This window comes from Garra rufa, chromosome 10 (assembly GCF_049309525.1).
Source record: "Garra rufa chromosome 10, GarRuf1.0, whole genome shotgun sequence".
Classification (NCBI taxonomy): Eukaryota; Metazoa; Chordata; class Actinopteri; order Cypriniformes; family Cyprinidae; genus Garra; species Garra rufa.
Window position 1 is genome coordinate 16,578,851 of NC_133370.1, and position 24,017 is coordinate 16,602,867.

The 24,017-nt window shown below is 36.6% G+C and overlaps 1 protein-coding gene across 1 annotated transcript in view; it reads left to right on the forward strand.

Moving 5' to 3' along the window:
• The window catches only part of clstn2a (calsyntenin 2a), a 284,841-nt gene that overhangs the window by 110,910 nt on the left and 149,914 nt on the right, over window positions 1-24,017 (forward strand). Inside the window, exon 2 of the mRNA XM_073849384.1 lies at window positions 3,136-3,258. Within this exon, the coding sequence (XP_073705485.1) occupies window positions 3,136-3,258 (123 nt within the window). The remainder of the gene's footprint in view (window positions 1-3,135; window positions 3,259-24,017) is intronic.

Genomic DNA, 24,017 nt, shown 5'->3' on the forward strand with positions numbered 1-24,017 from the left:
TTTTTTCTTGTTATATTGTTTATAATGAATAGATTAAGGGATACTAAGGAAGCTGATGTCAAACTTCGAAAAAATTAAGGAGGGAGAGGGTAGTGAATGACGGTCTCTATAAAGACATAAGATGATGGTAGTTTTGTTTTTTGGTTTTGGTAAAACATTCATAAAGTGATGTTCAGAGCAGATCTAGAGATTGTTTATGTGTTTGTGTACTTATTTGTTGAGGTGGGAGAGGCTGAAAACACTGCAAGCGTCAAGCATGCTTCATTGTGTATAAGTTAGTAAACGAAACCTTTCATCTTTCATGCAGGATTCACATTTGTGGCTTAGGCTAGTATTCATAGACACTGGTCCATGTCGTGTTTTATCAAGTGTACTGACCTACTTTATTTATTCTTCCAAAATTTGTCAAATTCCATGACGACATTCCGCGTTATATGGTAAATTCCATTTTTATGCCTGGATTCCACGATTCTGTCCACGTTCTTTGCAGAAAAAATTGGGACCTATGTGTGGAAGTCCCCCTGTAGTCAAAAATTGTATCCCATAAAACACATATTTGATAATCAAAATGACATATTTAAATGTTTTTCTTGTGAAAATAATTTTCTTATGCCTTAAAACAGCTTGAATGTAACTACTCCCTTAGCATAATTTACTATACGCGGATCTTTGAATACGCAAATTAGCCCCACCTTCACTCCACACCAGCCTGCGCCTCCCGATCCACTAACCTGTAACGTTAGTAAAGTAAACGCGACACTATGGCAAGTGGAAATATAGGTTTATTTAGCCATAACGTTATATGTTTGAACCAGAAAGCTGGTATGCTCACCATAAGCAAGGAGACTGCTGGCTAACTTCGTGAGGTAATATCTGTTTGCTCTGGTTCATACACGGATAATGACTGATAAACCTATGTTTTTACTAGCGGACAACAAAAGTGGATACTGCAACATTCGTTAAAGTTAAGTTACTTGACGATGTTTACCTCAAGAAGAGCAGTGGTGCCGCTGTGCAAGACGAGATTGTTCACGAAGCACAAACAAATGAAGCGCAAACAAATGTTGCAAATGTTAGTTGCCAATTCTGACTCTGAAGGGGAATGTTTGCCTTTTGGAAGTGACGATCGGCCGTCTAATAGACGCGCGTCTCCCGGTACATCTTTGCATCGCAGTGGTGCCGCCGCGCAAGATGACTGTTCACTAAGCACAAACCAGCGATCATTTCGTCCCTTTGCCCAAAAGGAATGGGGCTGGCAGGGGTGAATGTGGTCATAGTGTGCACAGGGGTATAGTAATATTCTAATAATTTAGTAATTTCTTCTGTTTTATTGTTGGTTTCCTCTATTCTCATCCATTTGATCGTTTTACTACTATATAGTAGTGTAATAAGTAATAATTTAGTTTTATTGTTGGTGTTCTCTTTTGTGATCATTTGGAATGAGGATAAAAAGAAAAACATGCAAATAAGTTAAAACATCCATTTATCTATTATTTCCTGAATATTACTTATGAAATGATCAAACAGTTGGCTACTGTTCACATGCATTTTACCACTACATCGAATAGTAATATAGTAATAATTTAGTACTTTTCCTATTTTATTGTTGGTTTCCTCTTTTCTGATCATTTGGAATAACGATTAAAGACAAAAAAAATTGCAAATAAGTTCAAACATCCATTCAATATTTATTATTTCCTGAATATTGTGATGAATCGATCAAAAAGTTGGCTACTGTTCACATGCATTTTACTATATAGAATAGTAATAATTTAGTACTTTTTCTTGTTTTATTGTTGGTTTCCTCTTTTCTGATAATTTGGAATGAGGATAAAAGACAAAAAATGTGCAAATAAGTTCAAACATCCATTCAATATCTATTATTTCCTGAATATTACTGATGAACTAATCAAAAATTAGGCTACTGTTCACATGCGTTTTACTTCTGTATAGTAATATAGTAATAATTTAGTAATTTTTCCTGTTTTATTGTTGGTTTTCTCTTTTCTAATCATTTGGAATGAGGATAAAAAAGACAAAAAAAAAAAAGACAAAAAAAACATCAACTCAATATTCTACTATTTCCTGAATATTATTAAAATTCAATAATGCTGCCCCCATGATGACGTCATAATATGCAAATTAGATGAGTATATTTACACCCCACATAAACTTTCGGTCATGCCCAACATTTTTCTAATTTACAGTAGATCTCTATCTTTAAGCCCTTTCAAGCCACAAGCTTTTGAAATCTTGATGTCAAAATCCTGCATTTTTCCAAAAAAAAAAAAAAAAAAAACCCCGGCGTCTAACGGGTTAAAGTTAGCGGTTCTTAATACCGATAAATAAGTGCTTACAGCACATGCCGTCGTGAAAATAGAGAAAAAGTATCAACAGCTAGTGAAACATCTACAGAAAAATATACTGGATTAACCTGGCTGCCTTTTCACTAGACCCCCTACAGTTAATGATATGCAAATAATAGGATACCTTGACAACATAATAAACAACATGTAAAACTTGATTTTCACTACAGGGGGACTTTAAAACTACAATTATTTATTTACATTTTCAGGTGTTGAGCTGACTGAAAATCTGATTTTAAATCACCTTAAAAATCCCTACAGTTGTGTCACTTGCCAAACATGGCATTAGTTGTGTACAGAGAGTTCAGTGAGCCAATAGCATGTAGATTTTTCCGAGAAGTGTAAACACTGCTTAGGTACAAGCTATTTAATGCAGAAAGACTCTTGCAGGGATGTTTTCCTTTCACTAGGTAGAAGATTGCATTTGTGTCATCCATTGATTAGCATCTTGTTTTGGTATCTCTTGTTATACAGCAGCCACAGAAAAAAACGCAGGAACAACAGAGCATGCCAAGACTAGATAAATGAGGGTGTTTCCCTGGATACGTGTTGTGTAGGAGACAGGGAAGCTGCCATTTGGGGAATTGGACAAACAGCCCATGCTTATTGGACTTGTATCGATTGCCATTATTAGCCATTCTTTGCATGAAAACGGAAAGAAAAGACTCTGACTCTGTGTTGTTTGTTCTTATTTAGGAGTTATTTGTTGAAAACTTGTAGACTTTTTTGTTCCGAATTTAAGTTCTCTTTTTTTCTCTCTCCTTTCTAGTGAATAAGCACAAACCATGGATCGAGACGTCTTACCATGGTGTCATCACCGAAAACATGGACACTGTAATGCTAGACCCTCCTCTGGTCGCATTGGACAAAGACGCCCCTGTCCCATATGCAGGTATTGAACTTCTCTTATAACACATCGCTCTGGAATACTTGATTTTGATTGGTCAGTTGTGGTTTTCAGGCATATAATATAATATTGATTCATTGATTCATTCTGAAGCATGCAGAACATGCAGAATTGATATATTTTTAATTAAAACTTAGCTTTTTGCAGTGTAATCATGATTTTTCCCCCTACATCTAATCAATTTTAATATAACACAAACTCACTCCAGAACTTCAGATTGGTTATTCCAAAATTGAAAGCAGCGGATGGCCAACAATGGCTTGGTTCTTCAGTGTAGTGGTTCTGTTTTCCTCTGTGTGTAAGTGAGGATGGTCGAGTGTGAGATTTTATGTGTATGGCAGCATAGTGATTAAATAAAAGAGATTTAGTCAATGCTTTCCGCACTGTTATGGAGACAGATCCGCCTGACCTTCCTGTTATTTCCAAGTGTGCTTCCTGCCTCCATCTCCATTGTTGAGGTGACACACAGCCCTTGTATAAGTGGATCTTGTCGTCCTTTCCATGGTCGAGCGTTCAATAAACCGTCCGGCCTTGAAAAACGACTCTTAGATTTCGAAAGCGTTTTAGCTTTCGAAGAGAAGGAGTCGACACTTAGAGCGTCAATCACCTCTCACGGAGCAATGACTGGCAGCACAGCTTTATGACTTGCGTGTTGCTTATGTAAGACAGATTCCGACTCACTGGTTTTCAAATGCAAGTTGTTCAGATGGGGTGGCAGGAGGTAGGGAGGGTGGTGGCTTGACAGATGCAAAGTAATTAAATATAGTGATTTTTTTTTTACACAAAGAGGAATGTGTGGAAGCATTGTGACAGGTAACTCTCTATAGCTCATTAAATGACAATGGCTAGAATTAATCTCCTTTTTGACAGCCTTGGAAAAAAAAGCACTTTTCTGGCTTTTATATATTTATTTTTGCAGCTTGCTCTTGAAAAGCATGCTGTGTGTGGTGCAGCTGATAAAGATTTGTTGTTCATACCTTAGGGAATCTTTTAGCTGACAACATGCTTTTTTTTTTTACAGCATCACCGCTGACTGCCGGTGATGACTGATTATCTTTGCAGTATGTTACTTCAGTGTGTATTTTTTGAAATACCACACTTTAAAGTATATTTTTTTATTGTAATTATTTTCTTGTCTTATGGAGATTGATTAATTGATTATTGACCTTGTAAACTTGAATTAAAATGTCAAAACTCAATCTTTTTTCATTCACACACCTGTGGTGTCAAAATATTTCTTACTATACTGTCCAAAAGTATTAGGCCACTAGCATTTTCACCATCTAAAAATGGTTTCAGTCTTTTGCTGTAATGTGTCAGTAGGAACTATCAGTTTACATTTCTAAACATTCATTTTGCCATTTATTGTAACAATCCAGTCAGATTTTTGTTTGCACAAGAAGACAACAGCCAGGATCATCATCCAATCTGTCCGTGATGACATGTAGAAACAGAACAAACTGAGACAGACTGAATCCAGAAGAACTTTGGCAACATCCAAGATGATTCAAGAGACCTACCTGCAAAGCTACAGTACTGTTAAACGTTTTAGACTAGTTTGAGGATGCTGTCAAAAATAATGTCATGAATAGTTTTTATTTATTAATTAGCTTCTATTAACTAAATGAAATCAACATTTCGTCACCTTAGAATTATAAGGTTCTTTCTGACATTTTTGTCAATATTCTTATTCTGTGACAACACATTTACATTAATTGATGTTTCTTTTTGTAAGCGGAGTACATTTGGGGCCCCTTTTTTAGAAAACAAAAATGGTTCTATCTACAGAGGTCTATGGAATGCAAAAACTTTGAAGCTCAATATCTCGAAAGTGCTCAGAATGCAGATAGAACCTTATAATTTGAAGGTGATGATTTGGTGTGACCATCCTTTGCTTTTAAAGCAGCTTTTGCATAGTTTTTCAGTTAGCTTTGCTACCTGGTCTCTTGAAGCATCTTGGAGACATTGCCACAGTTCTTCTGGATTTATTCTATCTCAGTTTGTTCTGTTTCTTCATGTCATTCCAGACAGACAGGATGATGATGAGATCAGAAATCTGTGTGGAGCACTGGCTGTTTTCCTTGTGCAAACAAAAATCTCACTGGATTTTTACAATTAATGGCAAAATGAATGTTTGTAAATGCAAACTGATATTTCCTACTGCACACCACAGCAAAAGATTGAAATAACTGAAAACCATTTTTGATGGTGAAAATATTAATACGGCCTAAGACTTTTGCACAGTACTGTATATTTTACAATTATTTAGTGACAGTGTTGTTTTGTCATCATAATAATAGGAAAGTTTGTGACACTGCAGAGATCTTTGCATATTTCAAAGAATCATATATAATGATGATCTCCTAGTGAAGCTAAACCTAGCATTAAAACAAACAAGGCACATTGTGATTTATATTTGTGCTGGCTTAGTGCATAGAATATTTCAGCATATTGAGCAGCATATTGAGATGTGAAGGAAAAAACGTATGATTTTCTTAGGTAAGTAGAAGACACAAAGTTCAAAAGAACAGCATTTATTTGAAATAAAAATCTTTTGTAACATTATACATATCTTAACTGTCGCTTTTGATTCCTTTCTTTTTGGAATAATGAGATAAATCAGAATCATTTTCTACATTTTTTTTTTCTGAAACTTTTTTTGTGAAAGTCCTGTGCACTTGTTACTTTGATTTATCAATGACATATTAATGGTGGACGGCAGCTGCTGTTAAAGCGTCACTGGGAAATGAGTGCTGCGCTCTGATTGGGTGACAGGTGATATTTCACTGCCTTTTCACTGGGAGCCAATGGATACAAACGTAAGATTGCTGCCAGGGAGACTCAGAGAAAAACGGGCCCTCCATCTCAATCCGTCATTCTCCGTAATTCTCCTCGCTCCCATTCTTTCCGTCTTTCTTTCGCCGTCCCACTCTCCTCTTCCACGTCAGACCGTGAGTTATGCGCGGGAGGCTTTGTCATCAATCCTGTTTTCGTCTGTTTAGAGAAAGGAATGCGGGCGTCCTTCTGGCACTGCATTAATTGGGGTGTGGGAACACGACCCGGGATTGTTAAGTGCTTCGCCTCGTTCTCCTCTATCTTTTTTTCCTGCCTAGCTCGCTGTCTCCCATGTATCAGCTTGCTTTGATGTAAAATAACGATGATGAGCCTCAAGTCGATGATATATGCTGAGGCAGGGATCCTGAAGATGAATTGTTATTTCTGGGAACAAGACTTTCCCCTGTAGAGCAGATAGCGTAGGTCTTGTAGTATGCATGGAGCATTCTCAATCAAATTACCGTGAAGGATGAGCCGGAGTCAGTAGAGGAAGGCAAAAAAGAAGCGGCAGCTTCATTTGCTAATTCTTTATCTCAGTTGCGGCTTCACCAGCCTCTTTCCCATTAATCTCCTCTCTCAGATGATGTACAATGCCGTATTGTTCCGCTAAACTTTGCCTTCCTCGCACCAGATTAGCTAACAAAACCCAAGCTAGGAAGCGGTCCAGGGAAACTATGGATGGATTGCAAAAACCACACATGAGAGTGAGAATAGGAGGATGTAGTGAAAGAGAATCGCAGCGCCTGCAGTTCAGATACTTTGCAGTTGTATTGTGTTCCTTTTATAGAAGGACAACCTGCCGCGAACTCAACGAGGAAAATGCAAAAAATGGCATGTTTTGTGATTGCGTTTGGACCATTCTGTCTAAAAGCAATCGAATACGCTAGTGTATTTTGCTATCAAATTATTATAAATAATGACTCTCTTCTGCGTTAGAAACTGTAAAAGAAAGTTGGTAGTATTTTGATCTTGTTAGTGAATGAAGAGAGTGTTGATTATGTGCTGGTCACAGTCCACAAGGTGTGACAGGCTGTCTTTTAAAATTAAGGGTGTTGTACATGATGCAAAAAATCACACATGTATTTTCAGCTTGGCCTGTTTTCCACAAGGTCGCTTGTTTGATATGAATAAGAGCTGATTAGAAGGTCGTATATATTATGTTTCATGACAAAAAATTCAGGAGGTTCATGTATGAAAAAACAGCATATGCTGGTTTAGTAGGTTTAAACTGATCCTTTGCTGGTTTAAGCTGGTCCTTTGCTGGTTTAAGCTGGTCCTTTGCTGGTTTAAGCTGGTCCTTAGCTGGTTTATGCTGGTCTTTATCTGGTTTATGCTGGTCCTTTGCTGGTTTATGCTGTTTTTTTTTGCTGGTCAAGGACCAGCATAAACCAGCTAAAACCAGCATCCCAGCATCAAAACCTACTTAACCAGCATATGCTGTTTTTTTTGCTGGTTTATGTTTTTTTTTTTTTTTTGCTGGTTTATGCTGGTCCTTGACCAGCAACATGACCAGCTAAGGACCAGCATAAACCAGCAAAAAACAGCATAAACCAGCTAAGGACCAGTATTAACCAGCAAATGACTAATATAAACCAGCTAAAACCAGCATCCCAGCATCAAAACCTACCTAACCAGCATATGCTGTTTTTTGCTGGTTTATGTTTTTTATGTTTTTTTTTTTTTTTTTTGCTGGTTTATGCTGGTCCTTGACCAGCTACATGACCAGCTAAAGACCAGCATAAACCATCTAAGGACCAGCATTAACCAGCAAAGGACCAATATAAACCAGCTAAATCCAGCATCCCAGCATCAAAACCTACCTAACCAGCATATTCTGTTTTTTTGCTGGTTTATGTTGTATTTTTGCTGGTTTATGCTGGTCCTTTGCTGGTTTATGCTGGTCCTTGACCAGCAACATGACCAGCTAAGGACCAGCAAAAAACAGCATAAACCAGCTAAGGACCAGCATTAACCAGCAATGGACCAATATAAACCAGCTAAAACCAGCATCAAAACCTACCTACTGTAAGCAGCATATGCTGTTTTTTTGCTGGTTTATGCTGGTCCTTTGCTGGTTTATGCTCGTCCTTGACCAGCAACATGACCAGCATAAACCAGCTAAGGACCAACATTAACCAGCAAAGTACCAGTATAAACCAGCTAAAACCAGCATCCCAGCATCAAAACCTACCTAACCAGCATATTCTGTTTTTTGGCTGGTTTATGTTGTATTTTTGCTGGTTTATGCTGGTCCTTTGCTGGTTTATGCTGGTCCTTGACCAGCAACATGACCAGCTAAGGACCAGCAAAAAACAGCATAAACCAGCTAAGGACCAGCATTAACCAGCAATGGACCAATATAAACCAGCTAAAACCAGCATCAAAACCTACCTACTGTAACCAGCATATGCTGTTTTTTTGCTGGTTTATGCTGGTCCTTTGCTGGTTTATGCTCGTCCTTGACCAGCAACATGACCAGCATAAACCAGCTAAGGACCAACATTAACCAGCAAAGTACCAGTATAAACCAGCTAAAACCAGCATCCCAGCATCAAAACCTACCTAACCAGCATATGCTGTTTTTTTGGCTGGTTTATGTTTTTTTTTTTTTGCTGGTTTATGCTGGTCCTTGACCAGCAACATGACCAGCTAAAGACCAGCATAAACCAGCTAAGGACCAACATTAACCAGCAAAGGACCAGCATAAACCAGCTAAAACCAGCATCCCAGCATCAAAAACTACCTAACCAGCATATGCTGTTTTTTCAACAGGGAGGTTATTATAAACAACACAAAGCAGTCCAAAGAAATAAATTACGGACAAAACTCTGTACATTTTCTTGGTTCTGACCTGCAATTCACACATTCATAAGTAAATAAATAACAATGATTAGTTTTTTTAGGTGGGCTTTCTAAATGATAAATGTAATTAGTTTCTGTGTTTCATGTTAATTAATCTGAGATATAGATGCTTAGAAGACGCTTAATAAAGCAGATTAGGGGGCGGTTTAAACAGGCAGTCTGAGAGTAAAAGAAAAGGGAAAGCATGCTGTGAAACATTTAACCAGATGCCTTTTATATAAACAACCTTGTCGGCTGATCGTATAACTGTCCTCATACTTGGATTGGTAGTAATTCAAGAAGTGTTTTGCAGATCTCATTTGTTTTTATATTTGTTCTGAAGTGTTTGGTGACCTTTTTACAAAATTTGCCCAGAAAATTTAACCCTAGTAGCTCGACCACCAAAATTTTGCACCGTGAAATGGTTCATTTCAACCCTGTTCACTCCAGGGTCAGCTGTGGATGAAAGTCTCAGAATTATTGAGTTTTGTTATGATGTGTGCGAACGAGAGTGTGCCCTACATTTCGCCTACATGAAGTGAATGAACAATGTGCCCTATCTCTGTCCTCCCTTGGAATTACATTCAGTGATCCCTGAGGGTCAAGAACCATACCTCAGGAACTATTTTACTAACTTACGAATCTCTTACTCATATAGTTTCATCATAGTTTATACACCCGGGAAGACAATTTCTAAAAAATATCACATTTTTGTAGACACTAATCAGTTTAGGAAGTCTTGCATTTTTCGCAATGCTGTATATGCATTTTCATGTTGCTAATTTTTCCCTTTATTTTTAGTAAGGAAACAAACCGAAGCGGCTGAGCCAAGCATTGTCGTGATTTCCCATGATGCTTTGCGAACGCTGAAAATGCAGCGTCTGTTATGAGTGTGAACTATTGTTTTGCACGAATCCTGTGGCCCAGTGGGATGCATTCAAAAGATGTCCCCAGATGTTTTTCAAGACATTCACAAGCAACCTCTATTCTTTCCAGGGCTTCAGTATTATACGTCGTGGAAACGAAACCATGAGAATCATACGAATGTGTGATAATTGAAAGAATGGAAGCTGAGAGAATCTGTCCATACTGTCGGCGAGGTGGCTTGTTCAATTTCGCTGCCAAAACCTCTCGTTTTTGAAGAAGGTTTGTGTTTGAAAACTGAAAAGTGTTACCAGAAATACGAGCTGAGAGCCAGATTAGAATTCTGAGAATGTGTTGGATCCGTGGGGAGCATCCCGTTGTTGATTCTCTTTGGCTTTTTCCCATGCTTTCTCTTTCTGAAGTGTGGTTTACTGCATATATCTCTTGCATGGTGCATCACCTTTGCCTCTGAGATATATTTTGATATATAGATGTTGTCTCAATCAGCCTTGGGTCTTTGTTTATGCAACCTACACTGAATTAAAGAAGCCGACCTACCCTGCAGTATCTGGCTTTCTCAAAGCTGACTATGACAGTATGCTTATCAATTCAGTTATTGAAAAAAAAACTATTTTACATGCTAATTAAATGGTTAAGTACAGAAATATTCCTGGGAGGTCTCTTTTAATAACTGGAGAAATTCATTACGGGGGTTCATATGCCACACTCTCAAAGTATTATCTTTGACTTGCACCTGAGAGGATTGAAATAAACGCTTCAAGAGGTAATTGGTGATTATAACGACACATGCTTGTAATACTGAATATTTAGACTCGAGATTTTAGCTAAACGCAAGAAAATTTGACAGCATTTTCTGATTAGTGCCGATAGTGCCTAAAAGCTCTCCTAACTCGAAAATGTCCACCACCGTGGCCTTAGCGCTGATTAAAATGACACTTTCACCTCCGCAAGAGACTGGGAATTCAGCCAGACATCATTTGCAAGCATAATTTAATAACATCTTAAGGTGTGGGGATGAGAAGGAACTAAACCATTGCTGGTTTGAGGTCTCTTTAGAGATCCCCCGGCTCTCTTTAATTAGCTCCTGACTGATGGCATGATTGTAAAGAACCTGGCGTTACATTTCATTTAGCATTTTTTATGGTTTAATATTGTGCGTTTTCATTTGGGTCCCCGAATCCCCCAAGTTTCTGCTGAAATGCATAACTTGTTATTTGGCTGACCTGTTACTTTTGCAGAATTCATCTCGCAGGAGGGTTCCTCGCAGGAGCTCTTAGAAGCACATTAGCAGCAGACTTATTATGATGCCTGATGCCTTTGAAATAACAAAGGAGGTCTATGGTTCCTGGAGAAAACGATCCGTTAGAATTCCCTTTCATCGCAACGGCAGTTGCTCAGCTGGTGCAGGCCTCCCCGTTATTATGCGACCTGCTTGCAGCCATCTGTGCTTATGAGCACACTATTTTTGGGCACAAAAGTTTTTTAACCAATCACTGTTGATTTTTTTCCCCCTTGCATATTTGTGCTACTTGCAGTATCATATGTCTCTTATTTGATGTTTTACTGTTTCAACACACTTGTTTTAGTGGCTTGCTGCAATTAAAGTAGCATATTGCACATATGTCACTGCATATATAAAATATAAAACTCCGACACTGAATTAAAAAAAGGAGGACTTTTTATCTCACAATTCTGAATTTTCAATACAAACAATTCTGATACAAACTCTCAGTTCTGACTTTTTTGCTCAGAATTGTGATTTAAACTTGTAATTGCGAGTTATAAAGTCAGAATTGCAAGATTTAAATTCACAATTCTGGCTTTTTTTTCACAGAATTGCGTGATATAAACTCACAATTTCAAGACAAAAACTCACAATTCAGATTTTTTTCTAGCAATTGCGAGTTTATGTCTTGCAATTCTGACTTTTTCCCTCAGAATTGTAAAATTTGGAGTTATAAAGTCAGAATTGCAAGATAAAAACAATTGTGAGTTTTTCTTTTTATCTCACAGTTCAGATTTTTTTTCTCATTATTGCGTGATATAAACTCACAATTCTGACTTTTTATAAGAATTGTGAGATATAAACTCGAGTTTGTATCCCACAATTCTCACTTTTTTCTAGCAGTTCTGACTTTTTTTCTCATAACTGTGAGATGTAAACTCGCAATTTCATGTTAAGTCAGAATTGCGAAATATTGTGGGTTTATTTTACTTTTTATCTTACAATTCTTTATTGTTCTTAATATTATGATATAAATTCGCAATTCTGTCTTAGAATTGTGAGATATAAACTCGCAATTGCGAGAACTCTTAATTCTGAGTTTTTTCTCACAAATGTGAGTTTGCATCCCACAATTCTGACTTCTTTGTAGCAGTTCTGACTTTTTTCTCATAATTGTGAGATGTAAACTCGCAATTTCATGTTAAGCCAGAATTGCGAAATATAAACAATTGTGGGTTCATTTTTCTTTTTATTTCACAATTCTTTTTTTTCTTAATATTATGATACAAATTCGCAATTCTGACTCAGAATTGTGAGACAAACTCGCAATTGCGAGATAACTCTTAATTCTGACTTTTTTCTCACAAATGTGAATTTGTATTCTGCAATTTGGACTTTTTTCTCATAACTGTAACATAAACTCGCAATTGCATGTTATAAAGTCAGAATTGCGAGATATAAACAGTGTATCAAGGGATTCTGACTTAAGTTCTCACAATTGCGAGTTTATATATCACAATTCTGAAAAAAGTTGGAATTGCGAGTTTGTATCACGCAATTCTGAGAAACAAAGTCTGAATTGTGAGATAAGAAGTCGCAATTATCTTTTTTATATTTTGTATTATTCAGTGGCAGAAACAGGCTTCTATAGTAAACAACAACAAAACATTTAGGTATCCTAGATAAATGTCTAACAGTAAATGTTCCACTGAATTAGAAGTTGTCTGCTGTGACGCATCTATCAGTTAATAGGCAGGGAGAAGAACTGTGTTCACTGTATGTAAAGAAATATTTCAAGTGTTATTAGACAGCCACTTCAGAAGACAACTTGTACGTCTTTGATATCATTCATTTAGATCTCTTACATCAGGTAAAAACAAGAAGGGTCAGGATATAATTAAAACAATACAGAAATGTACTTATCGTAGCACAGTCTCTGGAAAATAAATGTGAAACTTAATTGCCATGACAATTAGTGCACTTTTTCTGTCAGCTATGTAGGACAAAGCAAGTACTCTGTTTTCTTACTTAAAAAAAAAAAAAACTTCTAATCTCGGTGAAACATCTTTAATATTGTGTAATGAAATAATTGTGTTAAAATATATATTAAAAATATTTTGTGAGAATGCATTTTGAATGGCTATTTTGCCATTTTGAATGGCCGTCAATGGAATGGAATAGAAATATGCTTTTTGCCCCTTATTTTTTGTAAAACAAAAAGAGAAAGATTATCAGGTAAAAATAGCTTCTGCTTTGTTCCATTCTTTATACAGTGAACTGTTTTGACACTTTTATAGTGAGCTTTTAGTCTGTTTGGAGCTTGGCGGTAAAAATCAACGCCAATTTTTGTTGCTTGGAAAAGATAAACTCTTCCTGACACCTCATGTTTTGTTTCACAGAAAAAGGAAAATAACACAAGGGAGGGGAATGACATGAGAGTAAATGATGATGTACCTTTAATTAAAAATTTTACTCGTAATTCCATTTCTGAGGAAAGATTTAAGCTGCAAACGGGTGCTTTTATCACAAAAGTGATAACCTCCCTGCTAAATGATTCCTCTAGATTTTTAGCACCTCATACTGTGTAAAACTTTGAATTACCAGTCCATATTCTGCAGACACTATGGAAATTCATATTGGCTCCTCCAAAATTGTGTTCGCTAAAAGTGCCTGGTACCAAGTTCTGTGATGAGAAAACTAATTTTCCTCCAGCGAAAAATGATTTCCCTAGCACAGGGAACGATTCGAATGGAGGGGGCTTCTTGGAGAGCAAGTGTTGGGACGCTGATCAAACCTCTCAGGTTCTGGCACCACGTCTGGTTGCGATGAAGGCACGGCAGTACGGGAGAAAATTCCTTTTTTCCCCTTCCTCCCTTTTCTTTTGTGCTTCATTTAATCTTTTTGCGCATTCTCTTTTTGTGAAGTGAGATGGGTCTGGACATAAAGGAAGGTAGTACACATCAAAGCCTGTTGTCTTCAGGGGCCACTAAGATCCAGACACTGATCCGTTCTCATGTGAGAGTGAGAGTCGATGAGTACAGCATCTTTCCACTTCCTTTCTTGTCTCGGGCTCTTTTGAGATGATTTGGCCTGAAAGCAGCTGAGATGAGGAAAGGAATGAGACAGCGGACTGGAGAGGGTCACTAGGGCTTTTTGATTGTTGGCAAAAATGAAGGAATGATTTGGGTTTGCTGTTCAGGCAGTGAGATTGCACAGAGCAAGAACCGAAAGTAAGATTGCGCATTCCCTTCGGCTCTCAGAGAGCGCTTTATCAAACTTTGAAGTACTTAAGGCAAACTCCTCTCTGAGGGGGAATTCACTAAACAGCTGCGCCAATTTTTGCAAGCTGTATTTCAGTGCAAAACGTTATCCACTAACCACCCACAATCCAATTTAACCAGACGCTGTACATCTGTACTTTTGTAGAGCTCCGTTATGTGTGTTTAAATCAAGTGTGCTGAAAAGTGAAGCCAAAATGTTCCGATTGCCCCCCTGGTGGCAGGCTGCAGTATAGGTCATAAACCCCACCCTCTCCATGTAATCTAATGGGACGTGAGCCAAAATAAATAATCAAGATATACTTAAAATAATTGGTTTCCAAAGATGGTGTCCACTGTTTGAGGTAGTTCTTAACATGCTGATTCATGTTCAAGTGTTTGATTTTCTATAGTGGAATGAAGCAGAGATGCGTCGTCCATCTTTTTCTTTTTTTACAGTCTATGGTTAAATGCTGTCATTGTTGTTCTTTTCAGCTATTACTTTATAGGGAAACCAAGTGCATTGTGATTTTGTTCAATATATAAATATGTTGTGAACCCTGTTCTTAAAGACCAACTCATCTTTCATGCTAAGCTTGCCATTCTAGTTTATTAGGCTGGGTTTTGACACAAATTTCAAGATTCGATTTAAAGGGTTAGTTCACCCAAAAATCCCTAGGTGTATATGACTTCCTTCTTTCAGACAAATCCAATCGGAGTTATATTAAAAAATGATCCTGGCATTTCCAAGCTTTAGAATTGCATGGCTGGGTGTTTCTCTTTATCAGTCCAAAACAAGTCCATCCAAGTGCATCCATCCATAAAAAAGTGCCTCACATGGGGTGAATAAAGGCCACCTGTAGGCTTCCGTGTATGACCAGTTAGAAGCTAAATTAAAGTGATTATTACGTTTTAAATATGGATATTTTTCGTACAAAAATGCATCGATTCGCTACAGGAGACCTTTATTCGCCCCCGGGAGCCATGTGAGGCACTTTTTTATTATGGATGGATGCACTTTATTGAACTTGTTTTGGACTGATGAAGAGAAACAAGTGCCCATGCAATTCTAAAGCTTGGAAATGCTAGGATAAATTTTAATTTAACTCTATTTGGATTTGTCTGAAAGAAGGAAGTCATATGCACCTAGAATGCCTGGAGGGTGAGTAAATAATCGGCTAATTTTCATTTTTGGGTGAACTAACCCTTTAATTCCGATTCACAAGCTTGTGATTCGATTCAATTTCCAATCCGATTCGAAATCGATTATTTTGGATATATATCAGGTACATGGCAAATTTTCTCGAGGAAGAAAAAAACCTCTCAATTTATGCTGCAAAATATACATGAGAGTCAGTAGGTACTACATTACTATAATATTGAAGGTTAAAATAAACGGATTCGTATACAAACGCTTAAATTACTCAATGAAGTTTTTATAATAAAAAAAAATTATAATTGCATAATTATACAGTTTTTTGAAACTTGATGGATTTATTCAAACATAAATAAATGTTGAAAAACAGTAAAAATTATAATGAATATGTTATATGGTGCATATATTTAGCAAATTCTCCTTTCTATAGTTTTGTCATTTTTCTTGCTGACAATCGTCACCGAATATGTTTTTTTCGGAGGTAAATGTGATGTTACTTGACACGTACGTCTACAAGATGTCTGTTAAAGATCTGTTGATCTGGAAAGCATCTGCTGTGTACAAACGTCTGACAGACGTCTGTAAGATGTCAGTTTTACATACATTCTAAATCAGACATCAAATAGATGTCTCTGTGATGCATGTGTGCTATCAGGGCAGTTCACAACGTGGTTTGCGCATCTCTTAACTGAGGTGTTTCAGCAATCTGTTACTCACATTAAACAGCACCAAAACGATATTTATTGTTTAAATACTATAATTAAATAGAGAGAATTGGAAATGTAAGACTTTGTTTCCTATGAAAAGTAACAAAGCATGAAGCATTTTGCAATTTATTGAATGGGAGGTGCGCTACAATGTTCCGTTCATTAATTAAAAACAGGGTAGCTAGACTAATTGATTCTTGAGATTTAAGAATATTTATCATTTTGTAAAAAAAATATATATTTTTTAACCCAGACCTATTATGATGGCTAGCTAGTGTTTGGTAATGGTTTAGTTGGTGGAGCTTCATAGCAATGCTGTTCCCTTTTAGTCGGTTCCTTCGACGTCTCGTTCATAGACCGACAAATTGGGATCCCAATTCGTCGGTCTATCGACGAGACGTCTCCGTTCCCTCCTTCAGGCAACGAGGGTAACAATACGTAACCAAGACGTTCTTAACACAGTACATTTTCTGACAATCAGTAATTCATCAAATGATGATAAAATGGAGATGAAAAAAGAGTGTTTTATAACCAGGCATATATCCACATACATAGTATAGTTATACTTTTTTTCTCCCAGCACCTCAGCATCCTCCAAAACCAAGCAATCAGCATTAGTTTGCAAACCGGCAAATTTGCAGTTTGCAAACAGCATTCAGCACAGAATTTTTTGGCAGTGTTTAAGCATTTAAGCTAATTTGCATAATTAGTTTAGTGATTCAAAGTCTAAAACAATGTATGTGCAAATAAACTGTGATCTAAATGTGTAAAATGCATTCTTATTTAGTTTCTTTACGAATCTGCATGTTTCCATGGAACTATGCACATAAAAAAGTAATATATTATATGCTGATATTATCTATATATCATACCGATTTGATATTCAGCATGCGCACTAATTCATAGGAATCTTCAGATGGCCAGTTTTAGCCTTGAATCTTTACTAACCTTTTACTTTTATTACTTCGTTCTTACACATTTTTACATTCTCAGATGCATTTTAAAAGACATTTCAGCTATTAACTTCAATCAGTCTTTGTAAACAAGGAGTGGTTTACTAAATAACTATCTTTTAGCTCCATTTATACATATATTGTCAGTCATGAGCTCTTTAAGATCATGACATTGAAGTGTAAAATTCTGCAATGTGGAAATTAAAGGTTGTCTTTAGGAAACATGATCCAGATTGCACTGTCATTTGTGTGGGAATCCTAAAGCACATACTGTATATGACTGGCAGTGCTCAAACTAAGCCGATTAGAAAGTCATAACCTCAAAACATCAGTAATACTTGTTAATGAGAGCAAGCTGTGTAACGATGTAAACTATAAAGCAATTTAAAAGGGATTTTATGCCTCATAGATAATTTTAAGGCTATATGATAAAAACCTAGGCCTTTGGGGAAAAACAAGCGTATAATGAACAAATAAAAAATGCATATAGAAAAGGTTAACGTGGCAGATCTAATGAGATTGGAAGGCTCTGTAGTTCCTAGAAAGGTTCGGGGTTCAAAGCACTCGTAATAAAAACCGGAGGGTTGGTTGATGCAGGTAATCTGCTACCCGCCGAGCTGATGCCATTGTTACAAATCTTCAATCACAGTGCTCTGTGGTTGGATTCATTCAGAAAGCAGCCTTTCATCTCCTGTGGATGGAGAATAAAGGGCAAAATTGTGTATATTTTTTCCTATGTGCTTTTTTATGTTGTCTGTCATCTCTAGATTGTTTGTGAAATTAGCGGGTTGTTTAGGAAGGGTTTATTTCTATGGCAACAGACTGACATGAGCATGACTCGGGCAGTCAAATGTTATGATCAGATCAGTTTTAGCTGATTTACTGCTTTTTGGTTCCACTCCAGTATTAGCATGATCAAGTAATTTGCATTTGTTTCTAAGGTATTAGCTAGGCTTTGACAGACCTGATTATTTATGCTTTTTTCTTCAGCCATTTAAACACAATGAAGTTGAAAATTATGGCAGAAAATGCAGCCGTAAATTAATAACACAATCTGGGTTACAGCAGAAACAAACACTAAAAATGATTGCTGCTGCTTGCTCAATTTGTTTAATTAAAATAAGCTTATGCAACACAATTTTTCAACATTTTGTCACAACTCAGTTTAATAAACTCAAACAACTTAAATTAATTGAGTTAAATCTATTTAAACTTATTATTGTTGGGACAACATAAAAAAGTAGTAGAAACAATGTCGAAATCAAGTGTGCAGAATGAGCCCAGATAGCACACGTATGTCTGCAAGATGTCTGTTAAAGGGGTCATCGGATGCAAAACTCACTTTTACATGTTGTTTGAACATTAATGTGTGTTGGCAGTTTGTGTCCACAACCACCCTACAATGATAAAAATCCACCCAGTGGTATTTTTTAAACCTTTAAAAGTAATATCCCCTTTTTAAAATCAGGTCATACTCTGCTTCTTATCGGGGAGACGACACACAGACAGAGGCCACTCCCACGATAGTTGATTGACATGAGCGCCTTACCTTTGACCCACCCTCACCAAGCTAAAACAGTCCGACTCCAATCGCCATTGTGTCGACTCAGAATGTGTCGACAAGAATGTCTCAGATTGAGGTGTTCTGCTGTTGGATGTAATAATGAACATAGCAGTTGTCATTTACTCCCGACATCTGAGCTGCTGAAGATGCAGAGGATTAACATTACTTTCGTAGCACAGGTACATCTTGAACACGTGTATTTGATGTCTGCATTTACATCTGCAAGACGTATTTTTTAGATTGTTTGCTCATCTGCGATATGTCAAAAGAAGTTTCCTGTCAGATGTCAAATAGACGTCTATTAGATGTCTTTAAGATGTTTATGATTTAGAATGTATGTAAAACTGACATCTTCAGACATCTGCCAGATGTTTGCACACATCAGATGCTTTCCAGATCAAGTGATCTTTAACAGACATCTTGCAGACGTACGTGTGCTATCTGGGTCTATTGTTTTTGAGTTTTAGGGGTTTCCATTGTGATGAAAAGTGTGTGCTAAACCTAAGGATGGGTAATACAAGTTGTTCCGTATATTGATCTTACTTAAAAAGCAATTACTCGATAAATGCTAGCATGGTAATTCTGCAGGGTTTGGTTTCTGCCAACACTATTCATTACACGTTGTAAGAAATCTGTGTTTTGCATGCTAACATGCTATTGTGCTAATGATGAGAGATTTTATTGGGCATATTGGCTTTACTGTGGCATGTCAAATGTTATTGTTGTACTTAATTCAGGTTTCTGCTACAAAAGTTATTGGAGTAGAGTTTACAGACGATTCAATTTAATGATAAGAAAACTCATTTCAAATGTGTTGAACTACTGTCCCCTTTTAAATCAAGTTCAGCCAAAGCATGAACCAGGGTTTTTGCGGGTCCTAAAAAGGTCTTAAAAGTCTTAGCAGAAAGTTTTCATTTTCAGTCATGGCATAAAATGTTGCATACATTACAAAAAATAAATGTATTCACAGTATCTTTTAAATCAAGATACATTTACTAGAAAAATGTAATTATGATAATTTAAGTCTTGAACAAAGTTAAAGCAACACTAAGTAACTTTTCCCTCAATGCTCCCTCTACAGGTTAGAAGCGGAATTGTCCATTACCGCTGTCGTAAATAATTTAGCCTACCGTCGTGTCACATGCACGTTATTTGTTTGAAAGGCTATCCAGGACCGGCTTTGGAAATAACGATGTCCAGTGACAAGGTAGAGTATGTTGTATGATATCATTTGAACTACAAAACCGCGACCCGATGACCCAAACTTACATAGTGCTGTTATGGCTGATAGAGGGTCGCAAAGCGAATATGAAAGAGCCGTTTCACCCTGTTATGAGTTGATGAACCACTGACATGAGTTCGGAAACATTATTTTAAGGTAAAAAAAGTTACTTAGTGGGGCTTTAAGTGAGTTTATGCTTAAAAATATCTCTAAATGAAGTATAAAAATATGTTTTCCCTTTAAATTAAGTTTTAAGGGGAATTAAGAATTAAGTTTTCTGAGCTTGCTGACAGTTATTTGTATCTTGTTTTATCATAAACTCACTTTATTTCCACTGGTCAAACAGTATTTATTTTATTTTATTTTATTTTATTTTATTTTATTTTATTTTATTTTATTTTATTTTATTTTATTTTATTTTATTTTATTTTATTTTATTTTATTTTATTTTATTTTATTTTATTTTATTTTATTTTATTTTATTTTATTTTAAAGGGGTCCTATTATGCTTTTTCACTTTTTGAACTTTAGCCAGTGTGTGGTGTGTGTTTGGGCATAAAAAACATATACAAAGTTACAAATCTCAAAGTCCACTCCAAACGGAGATATTTAGTTTTTAAAAAATCTCTTTTCAAGAACTACAACGAAACGACTCGTTTTGACTACAGCGTTTGTTTTCCGCATGCAATGATGTCACAACGCGGTATCCACCTACGGAAAATCAATTCGTTGGTGGGTGGGGGATTCTCCTAACTTTACCCATGTATTAAGGATAGCCGCTTTTGGAATGCTAACAGCGAGCTGTAGTTCGGCTCGTTTAAACGCAGCATTTTTTTTGTAAAAAAAATATCCATATTTAAAATGTAAGAATCACTTTAATCTAGTTTGCTGCTTTGGGAAGGGGCGCAGCAGGGCAGAACGCGGTCTACACTGTTTGCCAATCGCAACGCAGTGGGACTGCTGACCAATCACTATACATTTGGTTTTTCGGAAGGCGGAACCCGGAACTAATCGAGCCGTTTGTGCCAGCCTGGGGAGAAAGCTATTGTAATAATGTAAATTATGTGAAAAATAATGCGTTTTTCGAACAACTAAGCATGAGAGCATGTTCAGGTACACCCCAAAAACAGAATAAAGACTTTGTAAAGGAGCATAATAGGACCCCTTTAATATACAAAATAGACAGTAGATGGTATTTGTGTGTACAGATGTGTTATGTACAATTGATTTACTTATTTCAGTGTGATCAAAAGGTACAGTACAGGTTATTTTCATAGTTAAGGTTTTCTTTATTTTTTGTAAAATTATTTTTTTAAAAGTGATGAGATCTGTTGTAAATTGCTAATCCAACTAAGTTCTGCTCCCTAGACATTCAGATAACATCTAGACTTATTGTGGGGTCCTTAAATTTTCTTTACTTGGTTTTAAAAAGGTATTTAAAAACTCTTTAAATTGACCTTCATAAAGCCTGCAGAAACCCTGATGAACATTGTATGTGTTTGAGTATTTCTATATTCAGAAAGCTTTCAGTTACAAACTAATTAAATTAATTACTTTTTTAATGATTTAAATTCAGTTAAAATGACACCTTAAATTGACCTTCATAAAACCTGCAGAAACCCTGATGAACATTGTATGTATTTGAGTATTTTTATATTTACAAAGCTTTTAGTTACAAACTAGTTGAATTAATTATTTTTAATAATTTAAAAACAGTTAAAATGACATTCTAAAAAAAAAAAAAAAAAAACTTACATTGACCTTCATAAAACCTGCAGAAACCCTGATGAACATTGTATGTATTTGATTATTTTTATATTTACAAAGCTTTCAGTTACAAACTAGTTGAATTAATTATTTTTAATAATTTAAAAACAGTTAAAATGACATTCTAAAAAAAAAAAAAACTTACATTGACCTTCATAAAACCTGCAGAAACCCTGATGAACATTGTATGTATTTGAGTATTTTTATATTTACAAAGCTTTCAGTTACAAACTAATTGAATTAATTATTTTTATTGATTTAAAATAATTTTTAATAATAAACCAGTTGCTAAAGTCAATAAGTTTAATGCTGGGTTTATATAATTAAACCAATAAATCAGTTTCCAGGATTCCAGAATTCGGCTTTAATTCCCCAACATTCTGTCAATCATGTTCTCTTTGCTGTGTGTGATTATAGAGCTGGGAGCTGATCACAGCAGAGGCTAATCACACTGTAGCAGTCTGTCCGCCCGCGGCGGCATGACATGACATGCCACAGTTTCTTGCCAATATCTCTGGGTGAAGTTTAGATGCATCGTTAAATTCAGCCCTAACTCGACGTTTAACTTCTAAGTTCGTAGACATGGAACATACGAGTGCAAAGCAAATAACTGCACAGGCATTCAGCCTTGAAATGGAATCCACGGTGCGTTGATGTGATGCACAAATGGAGAGTTGGCGCTGTGAGAAAAGTCAAAAGAAAATTAATTGTACATACAGAGGAAGTAAGGAATAATTGACGACGGGCCGTAGAATTCTTAGAAAATAATGCAATGTGCATTATTTTCGCAGAATTCTACGGCCCGAAGTCAATTATTCCGCTTATACTACAGTTACCACACCTCAAGACATCGATCAAATGATATATTTCAAGACATTTGTCCCATTTTTATCCTTAAAATGCTATTGTGAGTAGGATTAATTTCTTACGCAGCTCATTCAACAGCTTCGTTGCTAGTTCCAAAACGTCATTTTAGACCTAGTAACGACGCTCGGGCTGTTAATAGCAAAATAATGCCGTTAATAATGAAGTTTAGACAGACCGAAAGACAAGCAGACAGACGGAAAGAGTGAGGGAGAGAAACTAAGTGTATGACTTTACCTCTCTCACGTCTGTGTCTCTCAAGGGTGACTGGCAGCATCGTCTCTACTGACAGTTAAACTTTAAGTTCATTTTCTTCAAGACCACGCCGTTGTTACCTCGCGTGTGAGAGCTGTCATGACGTTTTTAAGTTGTTAATCGTCAGAGCAGCGCTAACAACATTAGCGCGAATGCTAACGCGAGTGCAAACTGTAACGTTATGTGTGTGCGTCTGTGAGGTGAGTGAGAGAGGGCGAGAGAAATAGAGTTTGTGCTTTCCGTACATAATAAAACGTAATATATTGTGGAAAAAAACATGGAAATGATTTGTCGTTTTGATCCTGATGTTTACTGTATTTATTAGTTTGGCCAGTGTCATTGTGGGTTTTCGTTATTTTGCTGTTTTGGGCTGTAAGGACCTTTGAAATAACTGAAATGTGTGGCGAAGTGATATAGACATGCACTGCGGTCTAACGCTGCCTGGAACTACGTTCGCCGTGCGTTTCCCTGAATATAATGCACACCTCCAGAACGTTCGTCAGCCAATCAGATTCAAGCATTCAACGGCCCTGTAGTATAATACTGCTTAACCTTTCAGTCAGTAAGAATCCTCAAAGCCTTAAGTGCCACAATTCAACCAGGACGTTTGGTGTGGGCTTATGTGGATAATTCTGCTGTTTTTGCCGCCACAGGTGTTTCACTAACTGAATGCTGATGGAGCCACATTATAAATGCAGTATTGATTGTTGAATAACTTCTGCAGCTCTTTGTGAGCTGACTTTCTTCTGGATCAAAAGTGTCTCCTTACTCAAATAATGTTCATTATCATTCTCATTGATCCTTCTCTCGAAAAGAACAGCCATTTTTAGAAGTCTACTGGCTGAAAGCCGTCCAGTTGATTTCGTTGTGTTTATTGCCAGTGTGGGCTGGAATAGGAACAAAAACTAGCAGCTCGAGGGCAGTTTGATATTGTTTTTTATTGCGACAGTAGGTTAAGAGGTTGATAATGCACTGCATTCCAGTTAAGTGCTGCTATTGGATTGAAGCCTGTCTTTTTGTTTATAGCTATGATCATTTCCATTGAATTGTCTTCTTTTGAGATTAAATTAATGCCACTGTTTTCTATATGTTCTCTTTGATGTAAGACATAGGTTGTTTTGTTGTTCTGCAGCCATTTAGCAAGAAGAAAAAGGCAAATGAAGTCAAACATATACCAGTAAAACACAGTTAGTCAACTTATGTTTCTGTATGA